This window comes from Syngnathus floridae, chromosome 8 (assembly GCF_059516105.1).
Source record: "Syngnathus floridae isolate MCC-2025c chromosome 8, RoL_Sflo_1.0, whole genome shotgun sequence".
NCBI classification, from domain to species: domain Eukaryota; kingdom Metazoa; phylum Chordata; class Actinopteri; order Syngnathiformes; family Syngnathidae; genus Syngnathus; species Syngnathus floridae.
The window spans coordinates 551,480-567,260 of NC_142420.1; the positions used below are offsets into that span (position 1 = coordinate 551,480).

At 54.2% G+C, this 15,781-nt stretch overlaps 2 protein-coding genes across 7 annotated transcripts; one reads left to right on the top strand and one right to left on the bottom strand.

Annotated features, from left to right (window-relative positions):
• Positions 1-1,125: 1,125 nt before the first annotated feature.
• Positions 1,126-14,306, bottom strand: lrch1 (leucine-rich repeats and calponin homology (CH) domain containing 1). 6 transcript variants are annotated; one of them, XR_015859700.1, is made up of 21 exons: positions 13,845-14,303; positions 10,691-10,835; positions 10,500-10,626; positions 10,311-10,416; positions 9,815-9,951; positions 9,570-9,685; positions 9,368-9,455; positions 9,188-9,293; positions 9,058-9,119; positions 8,838-8,926; positions 8,697-8,774; positions 8,556-8,633; positions 8,437-8,482; positions 8,281-8,350; positions 7,846-7,953; positions 7,552-7,661; positions 7,334-7,471; positions 7,171-7,248; positions 4,246-4,682; positions 3,982-4,104; positions 1,126-1,957 (listed from the first exon to the last, which is right to left on the bottom strand). XR_015859700.1 is itself a non-coding variant. In XM_088382046.1 (19 exons), the coding sequence occupies exons 1-19, from the start codon at positions 14,068-14,070 to the stop codon at positions 4,563-4,565; spliced, it is 2,028 nt and encodes a 675-aa protein (XP_088238172.1). In that variant the 5' UTR covers positions 14,071-14,303; the 3' UTR covers positions 4,163-4,562. The 6 variants fall into 6 exon arrangements, 5 of the variants coding, with proteins under 5 accessions (XP_088238172.1, XP_088238174.1, XP_088238170.1 ...); XM_088382046.1 differs by lacking the exons at positions 1,126-1,957; positions 3,982-4,104 and having other exon boundaries at positions 4,163-4,682; XM_088382044.1 differs by lacking the exons at positions 1,126-1,957; positions 3,982-4,104; positions 4,246-4,682 and adding an exon at positions 5,506-6,278 and having other exon boundaries at positions 13,845-14,306.
• On the top strand, positions 1,730-3,884 carry esd (esterase D/formylglutathione hydrolase). The gene is made up of 9 exons (XM_088382054.1): positions 1,730-1,925; positions 2,338-2,405; positions 2,505-2,593; positions 2,702-2,800; positions 2,910-3,034; positions 3,112-3,231; positions 3,316-3,414; positions 3,493-3,660; positions 3,763-3,884. The coding sequence occupies exons 2-9, from the start codon at positions 2,338-2,340 to the stop codon at positions 3,841-3,843; spliced, it is 849 nt and encodes a 282-aa protein (XP_088238180.1). The 5' UTR covers positions 1,730-1,925; the 3' UTR covers positions 3,844-3,884.
• Positions 14,307-15,781: the final 1,475 nt, after the last annotated feature.

Here is a 15,781-nt window from a genome sequence, read left to right on the forward strand (position 1 = left end):
TACACTGCAGTAGTGATACACACGCACACACACACACACACACACACACACACACACACACACACACACACACACACACACACACACACACACACACACAGAATGATACGACAAACACGATGACACGACTTTTCACGCACCTGCACTTAACGAGGGAATCATGGGAAACATGTTGGAACGCGGCCTGGGACCTTTGACCATGATATTTCCCTCATAAAGTGGCCTGTTATTAGGTACACTTGAAAAGGGCGGTGTACCTAATGGAGTGTCCAAATGACGTCACACATCAAACAGCCAATCAGGAGGTTAGGGTGAGTGAACCGATTCTAAAGATTCAGTTCACTTGAGAACTGGAATGCACATCACTAGTACAAAACAGTGCAGACGACCATTAGCTGCCAGGTCGAAATAGTTGACTGGTGAGTGACACGGGCTCATTTTCGGGAAGAACTTGGTTCAAACCCAGGTGTGAGAACATACCTGAATGTGCTTTTACCGTGCAATTAACCCTTTATTTATTTCTTCTTTTTTTTTTTTACCTCGTGGAGTGTACCTATTGAAATGTCCATGAGGTGTACCTACACATATTGTCATATAAAGCAGTAAACCAAATGTCAGATTTTTGTTTTCATGCCCCCAAAAATAAAAACAAGGAATAAAACACCAGACAATATGTATATATATATATGTGATTTACATTGTTATATGAGTTGGTGTTCAATATTTTATTCCTTAGTCTAAAACCTTTTTTCAAAAACTGTCACTTTCATTTGCAAAAGAAATACAATTTAAAGTATATTTTGTATTTATTTTATTCAATTATTCTACTCTCCATACATATACAGGAATAGAACTTTACGTCTTTTGTTGTAATATAACTGATTTTAATATGGAAGCTGGTGTAACACTTTACAGATTTTTGTTGGTGGTGTGCCTCGAGATTTTTTCCAATGAAAAGGTGTGGCGTGAATGAAAAAAGGTTGGGAAACACTGGTGTAGTGTACCTATCGAAGTGTCCATGAGGTGTACCTACACAGGTCATGTAGTCATATAAAGCAGTTGACCAAATGTCTGATTTTTATGTTTTAATTGGAGAATATAAAAACAAGGAATAAAACACCAGACAAGTTTTAACATAAATGTTGATTAAAATAATAATAATAAAAGTAAATTTCAAACCAGCAATCCAATGTGAAATTGCAGTTGATATATTGGATAACAATATTTAGGCGTATATATGCATACACATTATTTAAAAACTACTACAAGTGTTATAAAATCAAGATTACCCAAAGAGAAGCATCATCTATCTCCCCGTTGTTGCATAACGGCGCATCCCTTCATGCAATAAAGTTAGCCGTTAGCTTGGAGAAAACGTGCATAAAAGAAGTGGTGTTTCAGTGAGTGGTTCTTTCTTTCCTTGGCAAATGGTAAATCGACATTGTGGCTTCCATAGTTCACGCCAGGAGACGCAACACACTCACTGACTGATCCGTTGATGCACGGGGGGAAGGAAGGCAGTTCACCCATGAACTCGTTCTCGAACGGGAAAGTCAGGATTCGTTCCCTCACTGATCCGTTCACGCGATGAACTGGAAATGCACATCACTCACTCACTGACTCGTTCACTCACAGATCCGTTCAGTTGCTGAACGGGAAATGCAATTCACGACTCGTTCGTGAACGGGAAGTGACGTCATTTTCTTCTTCGTTTTGATTTACGGCGAGGTGGCACCAGCTTCAATGCGCATTACCGACACTTACTGGTTGAAGTGAAAAAAGAACGAATCACTTTAGGAGGCGATTCGTTTCTTTGAACGAATCGTTCACTCACGAGCCTACACTATTGTGGACTCTGGATAGGCCTGGCTGCCTTGCATGTTTGTAGCGCCATTTCCAAGCAACGCGCGGCGTCTTCTCTCAAGGTACGTCCCGTCCGGGCAGCTGTCCGCCATTGCTGCAAAAAGAGAGGCAACGGAAAGCAGCTCACTTTTTGGCGCCCGGAAAGAAGCTAACTTTATTGTCCGCTTTTCGTCGCTTTGCTGCGTCTGAGGCAGTGACAGGCACTCGCTGCTGTTCGGCGTACTCGCAAGCACTCGCTCTCGCTCTCGCGCTCGCTGCATTCGCCGCTATTTTGGGGATCGGGTTAGCCACATGTTCAATCGATCTTGGCGTGACTTTGCTCATTTTTGCCATTCTAACGTAACGAGGAAGAAAGCTCAAGGTTTGCTCCAGGTGTCCCTTCTTCAAATCGCCCTACATGAAAACCTACCTTTGTCAGCTAAATGTCGGTTTGATTCTGTGCCACCTCAACGCAATGCTCGGTCCCACCATCAGATGGCGCTCACTCAGGTGTCCTCCAACAAGTGCGCAGGAGGTTTCCAGAAGGTCTTTGAACATGACAGGTGAGGGGGAGCGCGGCGTTTGTCGTCGACGCAACTGCAGGTCGTCATCTCGCTTTCGCTTTACGGCTCACCTTCTTCTTCTCGTGGTTGTCGGTGCAGTGTGGAGCTCAAGTGCAAAATGAAGTTTGCCATCTTCCTGCCGCCCAAGGCGGAGACGCAGAAGTGTCCCGTCCTGTACTGGCTCTCAGGTGAGAACCGGAGCTCGCCTCGTTTGAATTAGAACCGGGCCAGGTGTACATCTCAGAGACATTTGCGTGCTTGTTGAGCCTCCTTACGGCGCTGGCGCTGTCTTCCAGGCCTGACGTGCACCGAGCAGAACTTCATCACCAAGGCGGGAAGTCAGCTGGCCGCGGCCGAGAACGGCATCATCGTGGTGGCGCCGGACACCAGCCCGCGTACGTGCTGTGCTCTGCTGTGCTGTGCTGGTGACGTGTTGAAATGTCTTCGGCCGCCGGCCGGCTTGGACGTGTTCTTTGCTCAAGTTCAGCCGCACGTGGGCTCCAGGTGGCTGCGGCGTGGAGGGCGAGGACGACAGCTGGGATTTGGGAACCGGCGCCGGTTTCTACGTGGACGCCACCCAAGAGCCGTGGAAGAGCAACTACCGCATGTACTCCTACGTGACCCGGGAGGTACGGTGCCAGGCTTTTGCGCTGTCCTTGAAACAAAAAGCGCCATGGCTTTTCTCTTTTTTGGACGGCGCCCACAGCTCCCCAAAGTGATCAACGACAAGTTCCCGGCCGACCCCGACAGGATGTCCATCAGCGGCCACTCCATGGGTGGCCACGGGGCGCTCATTTGCGCCCTCAAGAACCCTGGAAAGTACAAGGTACAGCTTGCTTGAAGAGGGCCGGACGGCCGGCCGGCCATCTGCTCGGATGGATGCCCACTGGGCTTTTTGGTGTTTGCCCAGGCGGTGTCAGCCTTCGCTCCCATCTGCAACCCCACGCAGTGCCCGTGGGGGCAGAAAGCATTCGCCGCTTACCTGGGCCCCGATCGCGCCGCCTGGGAGGTAGGTTTGCCGCCGAAGCGTTGAAGCCAAATAGCGTCACGGCAACCTCTCTCTCTCGCTCTCTCTCTCTCCCCCAAGGCCTACGACGCCACGGTTCTGGCTGCGGGCTACTCGGGCCCGCCGCTCGACATCCTGCTGGACCAGGGCCGCGACGACCAGTTCCTGTCGGCCGGCCAGCTGCTGCCCGACAACTTGATCGCCGTCTGCTCTGACAAGAAGATCCCCGTGGTGTTCCGCCTGCAACCTGTCAGTAGTAGCCAAATTCTTCCAAAATGCTGACAGTGCTCCTTTTAATGTTAAAAGGCTTCTTTCTTTTTTTTTTCCCGTCCTGTCCTGTCCTGTCCGCAGGGTTACGACCACAGCTACTTCTTCATCTACTCGTTCATCGGCGACCATATCAAGCATCACGCCAAGTTCCTCCATGCCTGAACATGCCAAGGCCCTTTTAGCAATAAAAGTCCTTACTCAACTGCCTTTGTTGCTGGTTGTCCTATGTTCATTTTGTTTTCACTTGTCAATTATTGAACTGGTTCTTTCATCACCAACAAGATATTTAGGTTGAATTACCTGACATGTTTCAGCTTGTACTTCCACCTTCATCAGAGTGTCTGTCACTGGTGTCGTTGCCTTTGTTGCTGCTGTTGTGTTACTGCTGTCCCAAGCGATTTTCAACTGGCTCACTAGCGCCACCTGGAAAGTCACAAAAAACGTACTCGACATCAAACCGTGACATTTAGCACACTTAACATTTGATAGTCAGCTTTTATTTTCTGCTAATGTAGCAAATCAATCCTAAAGCTGCAGCCAACAAGTATTTGGAAGGTTGCCCACTCGTCCTGGCCGGCGCACGTTTCACTCCGAGCTTGCCGCCGTTGTTAGCCAATGTTAGCTCGTTTGCTCTTCTGGGCCAAGAAAAAAAAGGGAGTTTACAGAGGTGCTACAAACGTCCTTGCAAAAATCCACACAACGATGATAAAAATAGACTTGGCAAAAATAGGTCGTCATCTTCAATGTACACCAATGTGGCGTTATCCAGTTCAATTTCAGTCCTGGAAAAACAGCCTTGTCCCCCAAAGTTTGCCTCTGGGGTAGCTGGCAATGCCGCCGGCCGGCTCAAGAAAGGTTCCGCTTGGTGGCGGGCGTCATCTTCAGGCACGCGGTTCCGCTCCCGGTGCGGCCACCTTCTGCTCCAGCAAGGCCTGCACCATGGCGCAGACCTTGAGAAGGCCTTTCTCCTCCAGGATGTGCTGTGGCAGGCACAGCTTGTCCTGGAAAAATGAAGGGTAGACAATTGGAAAGTCTCATCCTAGTTTCAAATGCTGACCGAGCCCAAAGCAAAAGCCCGATTTGAAATCCTGACATGAGTTCAAAGCCCTCATCGGAAAGCCCAACCTTAGTTCCAAAGCCTACCCCAATGTATCTTTTATGGTCGAAGCTACTTTCCGCTCAATAATGACTTGCTGTCTTGCTCGAACACCATTCTTAACACATGCTCAATTCTCTTTGGAGCATACTGCCACCTACTGTACAGTCAACGCAACAGTTTCTGGCAATCCCTTGTTTCGGTCATCCCGACCGAGTGCTTTATCCTCAGCCCAGGCCGGCCCAGGCCAGCCCAGGCCAGCCCAGGCCAGCCCAGCCGGGTTTGGGCAGTAGGCGGGGGTCGCCAGCCGACGGCAGCACAACCAACCACCTACCATGCATGTTTTGGAAAAGCCACAGGGAGAAGACGCAAACTCCGCACAGGGAGGCTGGAGCCGGCCAGCCGGGCGAAACTGTTTTCAGACCTATGTTGGGAGGCTTTTGGAGCAGTTTAGGAGGTGGAAATTGGATTTTTTGGGGTTCTTCCTTTCCAATTCCAATTGGCCGATTCATTTGGGGGTGCTCAAACTGGTATTGAGGCTACTTTGCTTTTCCAAATTGGATTTTGGCCATCTTCAAGCGGCTACTTTTTGGATTGAAAGTGGGAATTTGAGCTTTGCAATCGGAACAACATTGGCCACTCCGCCTCCGGTCAGCGGGCAGCGACGCTCCGTAACGGGCGAGCGCAGCACCTTTGACAAAAGATGAACCACACATCACAATTCAATGTTAGGTAAATATGGGTTCTTTGTTACAAACACCAGTTGACAGTTTTGAAGGGCACAACACAGCACAAAAGTGACATTTTTCAAAGGGAGGAGCCTTTCTTCCATACGGCACGGCTTGGCTTGGCTTGTCTTTCATCGCTTCAACCGAGTCGTACAGTTGCCGTGATGGGATGTTCTCTTCTAACTATGTGCTATGTTGTGTCAAGTGCTTGGCTTAGGCTGTTGCAAAAGCGCGATACAAGGAGAGACTTTTAAGACCTTCTGGCGGGATTGTGCTAAATCGCCATTGTGTGGCTCAAGCACAAAAGCATACAAAAGTCAGAAGACACTCAAAAGGAATGCTAAATGGCCAATGCTAACAATGAGGCTAGCGTTAGCGTTACAGTTGGACCTGCGCAAGCGAGCGCTTTTGCTTGACGTCGGAAGCCTGACATTTGGGCTCCTTTCAGGTTGCCATTGTGCCAAAACCCGGCCGGGGCCGCTTTTTCGCCATCGCTGCCGTTACGTCAGCTCGCTCCAAAGGTAGACGGCAAAAAGCAGCAGCAGGCAGAAGAGGTGGACAAGGCTGCAGCCAATCAGGTCCCACCACCGCCAGGCCGGGGGCGGGGTCTGAGTGGACGCACAGACCGAATCCGGCGCCGCCGCCGCCGCCGCCGCTTTTTTGTTCAGAGGTCGGACGGCCTCCGAGCGCTTCCCGCCCACCAGCGTCCTGACCGTGGCGCACAGGGGCGGCAGGCGGCATTGGATGATGTCATATGCGGAGCACAGAGAAGACTGGCCACCCAAGAGAAGAATAGAGGGACGGACGGGGAAGAAACAAAGACCACCACCACCACCACCACGACAAATAGGTGGGAAATCCAGGCGGACAGCGAAAAGAGAAAAAAGAGGTAAGAGATTAAAAAAAGTGAGCAAGGAGAGAGAGTCGGTAACCATGGCGACAGAGATGCGCATAACCATGGTGACCAGCGGGGATGGATGCTGACCGGGAGCGGGAGGAGGAGGACGTCCGACTCCTGACTCCTCCTCGTCCCGATGCGACCGGCGAGGAAAAGCAGGCCGGCCGTGCGCGTGTGTGTGTGTTAGCGCGGGCGGGGAGCTTCTAGCCTGCGCAAGCTAGCAGTCTGTTAGCACGGGTGCTTTGAAGCCAGCTAGCAGGAAGTTAGCAAGGCCGTTTGGAGCCAGCCAGCACGCCGGCTAGGAGGACAACAGTCATGCTAGTGGTGTAGCGTGTGGCTAACCGTCAGGCAGTTAGCAAGCAAGCTCCACACGCGTTAGCACCGTTAGCTTGTCCTCAGCAGTTTAGCGGCACATATAATAAGCGCAGGAGTTGGCGACAGAGCAGGTGCAGATGCTTGACAGCAGCATTTAAAGCTAGCAATGCTAATGCAGCACTTGTGCTACTGAGCTTACGTTCAAGGGTAAATAAAAAGACAAAAAAAAAAACAAGTGAGCACAAACAAAGTTGTCGCTCGGATGGATGAAGCAGCCACGCACGCACGCACGCACGCACGCACGCACGCACGCACGCACGCACGCACGCACGACACGAGGGTAACATCCTGTGAGGAAGGCCGAGCGCTGCCGGGTTCGAGTCCCCAAAACGGGACAGAGGTTGCGAAGCCTCGGCCTTCCCGCCAGGACCGTGTTTGTTTGGTAAGCTCACCTCGGGCACGCCCATCTTCCGACAGGCGTCCAGGAAGTTCTCCACGTTGCGGCGGCACTTTGCCATGCTGAGTTTGGGCTGCGGCAAAGGAAAGGACAGCTCGGTCGAGGCGTTCCGCAGTGGGCGGGCGGGCGGGCGAAGGGGGCGGGCGGGCGGGGCCTACCACGGCGGGCGAGGGCACGTGGATGCTGGCCACAGAGCGCGGGCGAATGTGATTGGCCAGGTGGCAAAGCACCACGCCGTCCATCAGCGACGAGCCCAGGTCATCGGGAAGCACCACCTTCAGCCGGCTCTCGATACTCTGCGGCCGGTAGAGGGAAGGCGAGCGTCAAATACAAAAAGCTCGCCCGCCGCTCGCACTGAGGCAGGACGGCTGCTTACGTCTCGGAGCTGTTCCATCAGCTCCAGTTCTTCCCTCAGCTGCTCCATCTTCCTCCTCATGGTGAACTGCGGGTCCACACACTCCACACTCTTATGGCTGCGTAGGAACACTGAACAACAAGGCCGAGTGGACAGAGAAGTAGAAGAAGAGGGAGGAGCTTTTGAATTTAGAGCGAGCCAGTCATTCGCTCCCGCCGCCGGCTGCTTTGCAAACTGGGAAGGCGCCCGGGCCGGCGGAGCCTTCCGGTCGGGATGCCGCCCGCCCGCCCGCCCGCCCGCCGGGTCCGGACCTACCGCACTGGGGCGCGCCTCCCTTTCCGCGGCTACAAGTTCCGCAGAGGGGCGGGGCCTGCGAGAGACGGGTGGGGGAGAGAGGGGGCGAGCAGGCCAGCGAGGAGGGGGCTGCCAGCATGCGGGGATCATTGCAAATAAATGGGAAGATGGCAAAACGGGAGGCCACAACACCAGACGGCACAGAGAAACAAAAAAAAAGAACAAAAAAAAAACAAAAAAGCAAAGAGCCACGTTAGCCTGACATTAGCGGTTAGCCACACGTCACATGCTCAGCGGGCCCCACATAAGCGCTACGGATCTGCGCAAGTCAACTCAAGCTGGCAATTAGCACAGTTAGCTCAGACTGACAAATTTGATACAAAGACCGTCAACACCCTCGGATGGGACTTCCGCGCGATCATTTGATTTGGCATGGCGTTCAGCTTTACAACTCACCCGAGCGAGGTTTGAGTCCAAAGGGCGCAGCCGACATTGTGGCAAGTCTGCTGGGAGACCGGTTCAGTCGCTACGGTTGGAAGAAAAGAGAAGAGCAGTACATTCAGCCGATGTTCACCATTGGTCACTGATTTCTTTCTGGGACTAAATTCATACCTTTGGCGCGCCGCCTTCGTCGTCGTCGTCGTCGCTGTCCTGCCCGCTGAGGGGGGAAACAAAAAGCGCCGCTAGTGTCAGCCCAATGCATCATCACAGGGTTCACCGGGCTGACTTACTTGACGGAGGGGTCCGCCGTGAGCCTTTCCACCGGGTACAGCCGCACCCCGCACAGCTCCTCCTGCTCCAGGTTGATTCTGAGGCGCACACGCGGCATACGTCGGCAAAGACCTCGGGGTGGGGGGGACGAGGATGCCCACCTGCCGGGATTCCGCACAAGCTCCGCGGCCTCCTTCAGCTGGCCGATCACATCCGAGTCGTCCCCCGTCACCTTTGACCTGCAACCGTATTCATCATCCGTATTGTCAAAACGGACATCTGGCTAAGCAAGTTTCTCTCACTCGTGCTCTGACGTCCAGTGAAAGTCTTCGTCGATCCTCAGCGGCTCGTCCGAGTCTGGCGCTGCCGCCGCCGCCGCCGCCGTCCGGCCCTGAAAGCCACAGCCGCATTTGTCCGACATGACGCCTTCTGACCACGTCGGACGTAGTATCGTGACGTCACGTAACAATCGTTTCCTCTGTGTTTATCAAAGTCATCAAGTGCTTGTCATGGCCGAGTCACCTTGCCGTACAACGGCTCGCTGGGGCTCTCCTCCGTTAGACGCGCCGCCTCCGAGCTGGGATCTGCACGGACACAAGACGTTCCAAGAAAGAGGCAAAAAAGCGAGCGGTTGGGCTGGGCACGCGCGTACCCGTCAGGGAGCTGATGTGTTCGCTGGAGTCGTCCTTGCCGAGTCCGTCCTCCTCGGTGATGTGGCTCATGGGCACGTTGAGACTCAGCGTGTCTTCGTCCGACGGCTGCCAAAATAGGCACACGCGCTCGCACAAGGAGAAAGAAAAGAGCGGCCGGCCCGGCGGCGCGACCGGCAGACCTCGGTTGCCGACAGCCTCTTGTCTCCGACGTCGCTGTCCACTCCCGAGTCGCTGTCTTGCTTCCTCTGCTGCTCCGAGTCCTCCCCGCTGCACATGAAAGGCAAATGAAGCTCCTTTCTCTCACTCTCTGGCCACCGCTAACCTGATGACTTTTGCATCAGACTGGCTTTTTTGGTTCACGGGAACGCCCGCCCGACTCACCGCATCAGGCTGAGGCGCTCCATGACGGGCAGGTAGAGCGCGTCGGCCATCTTGTCGCTGCGACACGCTTCCGTGCTGAGATACTTGAAGATGTGAACTTTGCCTTTGAGACAGATCTGAGGGGAGGGGGACATGTGGTCCTGTCAGAAGGTTCACCCCAAACGCTTATCCGACGTTTTTTGCCTCTTAAAAAACAGAACTTTTGATGTCGTGTGTAGAATTTGGAGGGGGAACAATGGCGCTACCTGTGCCGGCGGGCTCTGCAGCGGGTTGTTCTCCAGGCGCAGGGCCTGCAGCCGCGCCATTTTGCGGTAGCTCAGCGGAATGGTCGACACCTTGTTGCACGAGAAGTCCAACTTGACCAGAGGAAGGTCGGCCAGGTCTGTACAAAATGGCGCCGTTAGCCTCTGTGTTGCTAACATAAACTAAAGCAACAGTCATTTGGCTACACGCTAACATCAATTGTTAGCATAGCATTCGACCGCAAGGCACAAGATAAAAACTACAGCATCTCCAGACTCAGGTTTCGACCCTGCCGTACGCTAGCATAGCGACAGTTAGCGTGTCACTTCCCGTACGGCAAATGTTAGCATTGCGTCGGTCGTCCGTTGTCGGCTTTAAGACGAGAGCTCGCGCCGGTCCGCCCGAGCCTTCGCGGGACAACGCTATTAACGTGCGAGGTGTCGGGATGGTTAGCGGAAGCGCAGCATCCGGGCCGGGCGGACCGACCGACTGACCGACCTTCCGGAAGGACGCAGAGCAGATTCCGTCGTACGTTGAGCTCCCGTAAGGCCCGAAGACGTCCGATGTGTCGCGGTAGGGTGGTGAGCTCGTTACAACTAATGTCCTGTCGGTCGGGGGAGACAAAAGCGCCTTTTCAAAAACGTTTCCTTTGCTGCGACGGAGGAGTATGCACGGTCGCTCCCTCACCAGCTCCATGAGGCGACGCAGTTGTCCGACGCTCTCGGGCAGGCTGACCAGTTTATTGTTGCTGGCGTTGAGGACTCGGAGCGGCAGAGTGCACAAGCAGGCCGGTAACGAGCTCAGCTGGTTGCGACTGAAAGGACAAAGCAACCCGTCGTTGGCGACTGGAACGAGGCCGCCGGCCGTATTTTGCAGACCTGAGGTTGAGCCAGGTGAGCGAGTGCAGGCTGATGACGGCGTCCGGGATGCTTCTGATGCAGTTGTGGTACAAGTTGAGGCTCTCCAAGGCCACCAGGTGGCACACTTCCGTGGGCACGTCCGACAGACGGTTCTTGGACAAATCTGGACGCACAGTAACGCAAACACACACGCTTGTAATGGGCCATACAAATGCTGCAGCACTCCAGAAAACAGCGGAATACACGTAGAAATTCTGCAAGGTCGGCGTGTGTGTGTGTGTGTGTGTGTGTGTGTGTGTGTGAGAGAGAGAGAGAGAGAGAGAGAGAGAGGCAGCTGCATCCTGAGGAAAACGGCAAGACTCCTCCCCTATAATAACAGAGTCGGTCGGGCAAAAGCGTGACAACAACACGACTGCGCCTTGCTGTCGTCGTTCTCCACTCCACTCCACCTCTGCTGTGGTCCGGAATTCCATTTTTTTGTCTTTCAAGACAATCGTTGGCAAATATTTCAAAATATATTCAAAATGTGTCTTGCAAAACACATTGGAGAACAGTTGACACGTTCACATTTCTTTCATGTTGAGAGCAAAATCATTTGTGCACGCTCAAACAGCGCGCACGCACTCACGCACGCACACAGACCTCCAAGTGTATTTTTAGAACACGCGGTAACGTTTGGAGGCCGCAGCGGCGTAGCGCCGAGGGTCACGTGACCCGAGCGAGCCCACTCGCATGAGTGGCGGGGAGAACGTGGGTCGGCGCTAGTGCTGCCCGCCCGTGCAAACACATAGTTGCACTCGCTCCAATTTCTATACATAGATGTCAAAATGTGTCGGCACAGTTGCCACCGACGCAACATCAACGACGCGCAAGATCTGCCGACACCAAACTCGCCCGTCTCGAGAGCCGAAATTGAACATTTGCCGACGTGATGTCACCGCGGGTTGGGCTCTTTGCTGTTTGCGGGAGAAGCGCGCCCGCCGTCATTCCTCATCCGTCCGTCCCACTTTAGCGCCAGCCTGCCTGCCTGCCAGGCTTTTGAAAAAGTAGGACGAGGAGAAACCAGAGCACCGGCCGGCCGGGGAGATGGCTTGCAGTCGCTACGTCTTTGTTCTCATTTTGGGAGCGACCAGCTTGTTAGTGCTCTTTTAGCTTGTGCTACAAAAGACACCATGAAAAAAGCCACCAAGAAATTGACAGGATTAAGTAGAAAAGGGAAGGGGGGGGGGGGCGCTGGGAACCAGACATGTCAAAACACACACACACACACACACACACATGAGGTTGCTGAAGGCTGAGGAAAATGTGGGTCACGGGGGGTTGTGTGCGCGTATGTGCTTGTGTGATACATTAGCTGCATCAGCATCAAGTGTGGATGCGACCACCGAAATATTTAGTCAATTGAGCCGGAAGATTGTTCAAGAGAGCAAGATGAAATTTGGAGGCGGCCCTGTCCCTCTGCTAATCTCGCTCTGCCGCTTTTTACAGCGCGTTTGCGTGAGCCTCCAGACAAAGTCTGACAGCGCACGCGCCACTTTATATGGGGAGACGGACGGCGCCGAGTCGCAGACGCCGCCGCCGCCTTCACGTCTTTGGGTCTGGCCGGCCCAATCTGGCGGCGAGCGTCTAATGAGATGCGTGGCATCCAAAAATAGATCTCACTTGAAACGGACGTCGGCGGCGGCGCGCTGGCTATTCTTTTTTCCCCTTTGCAGATTTGCACCGGGCATATCTGGCTACAAATGTACCTGGGGAGACTCATTGGAATTACATTTAAAAAAAAAAGCAACAACACTCAATGCCATTTCAGAGCTAAACTTTCCAAATGGGCTCCGAATCAGCTTCCATGGCTAAGAAAAGGCACAACACTCATTTTATGAAGCAAAATGGTCACGCTCAAAGCCAAGGCAAGCCTTTCATACTTCACAAAGCAAACGGCCGAGGATGACATCCTCTCCCCCAAAACGACGGCGCCATATCGGAAATCAAACGATGAGCCGACTCGGAAAGGATTTATTTGCCGGGCCTGACCGACGCAATCGAGCGGCAAGCGAACCTGCGCGGTCGGCCGAGCGGCAAGCGAACCTGCGCGGCCGGCCGAGCGGCTCCTTCGGGCCCCGGCGTCGCTCTCTGCTTTTGGCGCTCTCTAACCCGTTTGCCCTCGCAATGGTCTCACGACTTTCAAGCTAGAGCCAGCTGTTTCTCAGCTTCCGGCGGAGGAAAAGATGGCCTCCGGAAAACAATGAACCGGCCGGGGTGGGCCCACTTCCCGCGGCTCGCTCGGGGGCTAACTTCCGGCCGGCCGGCCGGCGAGCTAGCAGGCCAGAGGACTGCTTAGCGCCTCTCCCCAGCCAAAGATTTGCCGCCTCCGCAAATGACAAAAATAATGCTAATGCAGGCGCCAATGTTAGCTTTGCCTGCTGCTGTTTCTTAGCTTGGGCCTCAGGCCCCACCCCAGGCTCTGCGTGCGTTGCAGCCATCCATCCAATGGCCTCCACTTGGCTTCATCACCAACCTCCGTACGCTTTTCTAAAATAGTATCCGTTATTAGGGCTCGCTCGCTCAGTCGTACGTAACGTGGGCAGGACGGTTCGAAAAAGAGCTCAGCGGCGCTGTCATTGTCATTTCACAGGCATCAAACGCCATTGGTGTTTGGCTCTTCCTGACCTTTGGAAATGATTGCAAGACATGAACAGGGCAAATGAACGACTGCTATTGAAAACATAGCATCGTGTGCTTTTGGAAGCAGGGTTACCTGAAGGGGCGTCAATTGCAATCGAGCTCGCACAAGCCATCAAATAGGAAAGGAAAAAGTTGCCTTTGTTAGAGAGGAGACATCAAGCTCCGCCCACATCCCCTGTTGACAAAACATTTTGCGGTGGGCGTGCGGGCGGCCGTGAGGGAGCCTGACGCGTCTTTGTGACGACACAGACCTCCCAGGTTGACCGCCCGCGCGTCCCCGTGGATGTTGGCAAGCCGTCACAGACAGGAAGAGACGAGGGAGGATGGATGGATGGGTGTGTGTGGGGGGGGAAATACCGCTAGAAGGCACACGCCATTGACAGCCCTCCCACGCCCACTCACTCACTCACTCACTCACTCACTCACTCACTCACTCACTCACTCACTCACTCACTCACTCACTCACTCACTCACTCACTCACTCACTCACCTGCTTCCACCGTATCGCTCAGGTCGACTCCGGCCGCCGTCCGCGGGAACTCCTTGAGTTTCCTGGCACTGAGGTTGAGCGCGCCGCTGAGCGTCGCCTCCTCCAGCGCTCGCTCCAAGCCGCGGCTGTTAGGCGGCGCGGCCCCGCCGTTGGCGCCGATGTGGCCGGGCGGCGGCGGCGATGCCACCGGCTGGCCGACCAGGGGCTCCGCTCCTGGCGTCGCCATGCTGCTGCTGCTGCTGCCGCCGCTGCTGCTGCTGCCGCCGCTGCTTGGCCGTCGGTAGCGGTCCGCTCGTCGCTCCGCTCGTTGCTCCGCTTCCTGCCTCGTCGATGCTGTGCGAGCGGCATCAAACTCAACGGCCAAACGAAAACATCCGCGACACGTCCGCTCGGCGCCCTTTCAAAATACAACGAGCGGAAGTGCCTCGTCCACTCAAGGCTTACTTGGGAAAATGGGGACGTGAGCGAACCACGCATGCGCTTTACGAGGGGGATAGGGGGGGGCGAAACTTGACCGACGGCGACATCTGGTGGATGCAAGCTGCGTTACGTGTTCGCTGGCTGTGCGTGCGTGAACTGCGTGTTGTCTGAAGCGTTTCGCTCACGCTAGGTTTTTCCATGCTTCTCGTTCCACTTGTGGTGACACCACACACAGACAAAGAGGGACAACAGAATTTTTGCGGTAGGGGCGGGGTCATATCCTGCTGACCGCACCGACCCAAACCAAGCATGTCAGCTGGTGCGTGGACGCGCCCGCCCGCCAGCCCGCCAGCCACTTCCTGCCAGTTGTTGCTCCGGTTGCTTTGCTGTCCTCGGCTCGTCCACTAGATGTCAGCCAATACCTACGTTTCGTTTTGCGCGCGCACGCACGCACGCACGCACGCACGCACACAACTTGCTTCCCTCCAACAAAAGTGGCCGTTTGCCGCTATCGTCCGGCTTTTAAAGCTGCGAAAGAGAAACAATTGTTCCCCTTGGGTTCGGCAACAATGTGCCGTCCAAACAAGAACTGGCACCTTTGCGATGGCGGACGCGCTCGTTCACGTGCACTGCTTCCCGTCAAGACTTTTCACCTTTGACCCCGACGCCTGCTTAGCATTCAAGGCGGCGCTGCCTGGAATATATTGATGTATATAATATATATATATATATATATTGAGCGCCGTAAACTAAGGGCAGTAAACAAGCAGACTGGCGAAGGGACTGGAAATGACGTGACTGGTTCGTTGCAAGCGCCATGCTGACAAACAACAGTTTGCTTCACTTTTGGCCTTTTACGAGGCCCACACTTATCACGGCGTGCGTAATTGTTCAAACGTCAACAAATAAAGCTGCCAAACGGGCCGTGTAACAACGACTCGTTAGCCGGACGCCTAATGTTCGGGCAATTGTTTTTAACGGGACGGGACGCCGCGCCGCGTCCGTCTGTCGAATCACCGCTTGACACAACGTTTGACGGGAGCGCGAAGCCAAACGAAATGCGCCGACGTCAGCCCCGCTTTTGATCAACTCCGAGATGAGTCGTAAACATGTTTTACGTTTGTGTTGACACAACGTTTTAGACGTGTAAAAAAGACACTTTTGTGGTTTTGTTAAATGCCAGGTGGGCGACGGTCCGAGTTGGCCCGCCTAAACTGACGAGACGGAATTCAATTCAAAGGCGTACTTGTAGATTCAGGCTGGCCGCACTTTTCTTTTGTAATTGTTCGTGCATGGGTGAGCGAAGAGCAATTTGGTGAACTTAATCGTTAAGTGCGAGCTATCCAAGTCGCACGGCTCGCTCTGAGAAAAGGCAAACCAATTGATCAATCAGCGGCCCGGCCTGGCCTGGCCCGGCCCGGCCCGGCCCGGCCTGGCCGCTGATCTTCCTGGGCCGGCTTCTTACATGTCCCCCCCCCCCCCAGTGGGGCGGGCGGGCAGGCGGCTCGACAACGGAA

Bases quoted from the DNA above. Each gene is read 5' to 3' on its own strand.
- esd (XM_088382054.1), top strand. From the start codon at position 2,338: ATGGCGCTCACTCAGGTGTCCTCCAACAAGTGCGCAGGAGGTTTCCAG. The intron at 2,594-2,701 runs GTGAGAACCGGA...GCTGTCTTCCAG, and splicing joins CGTCCTGTACTGGCTCTCAG to GCCTGACGTGCACCGAGCAG. The intron at 3,232-3,315 runs GTACAGCTTGCT...GTGTTTGCCCAG, and splicing joins AGAACCCTGGAAAGTACAAG to GCGGTGTCAGCCTTCGCTCC.
- lrch1 (XM_088382044.1), bottom strand. From the start codon at position 14,070: ATGGCGACGCCAGGAGCGGAGCCCCTGGTCGGCCAGCCGGTGGCATCG. The intron at 8,927-9,057 runs GTGACTCGGCCA...TGTGGCTTTCAG, and splicing joins GCGAGCCGTTGTACGGCAAG to GGCCGGACGGCGGCGGCGGC. The intron at 8,775-8,837 runs GTGAGAGAAACT...ATACGGTTGCAG, and splicing joins CACTGGACGTCAGAGCACGA to GTCAAAGGTGACGGGGGACG.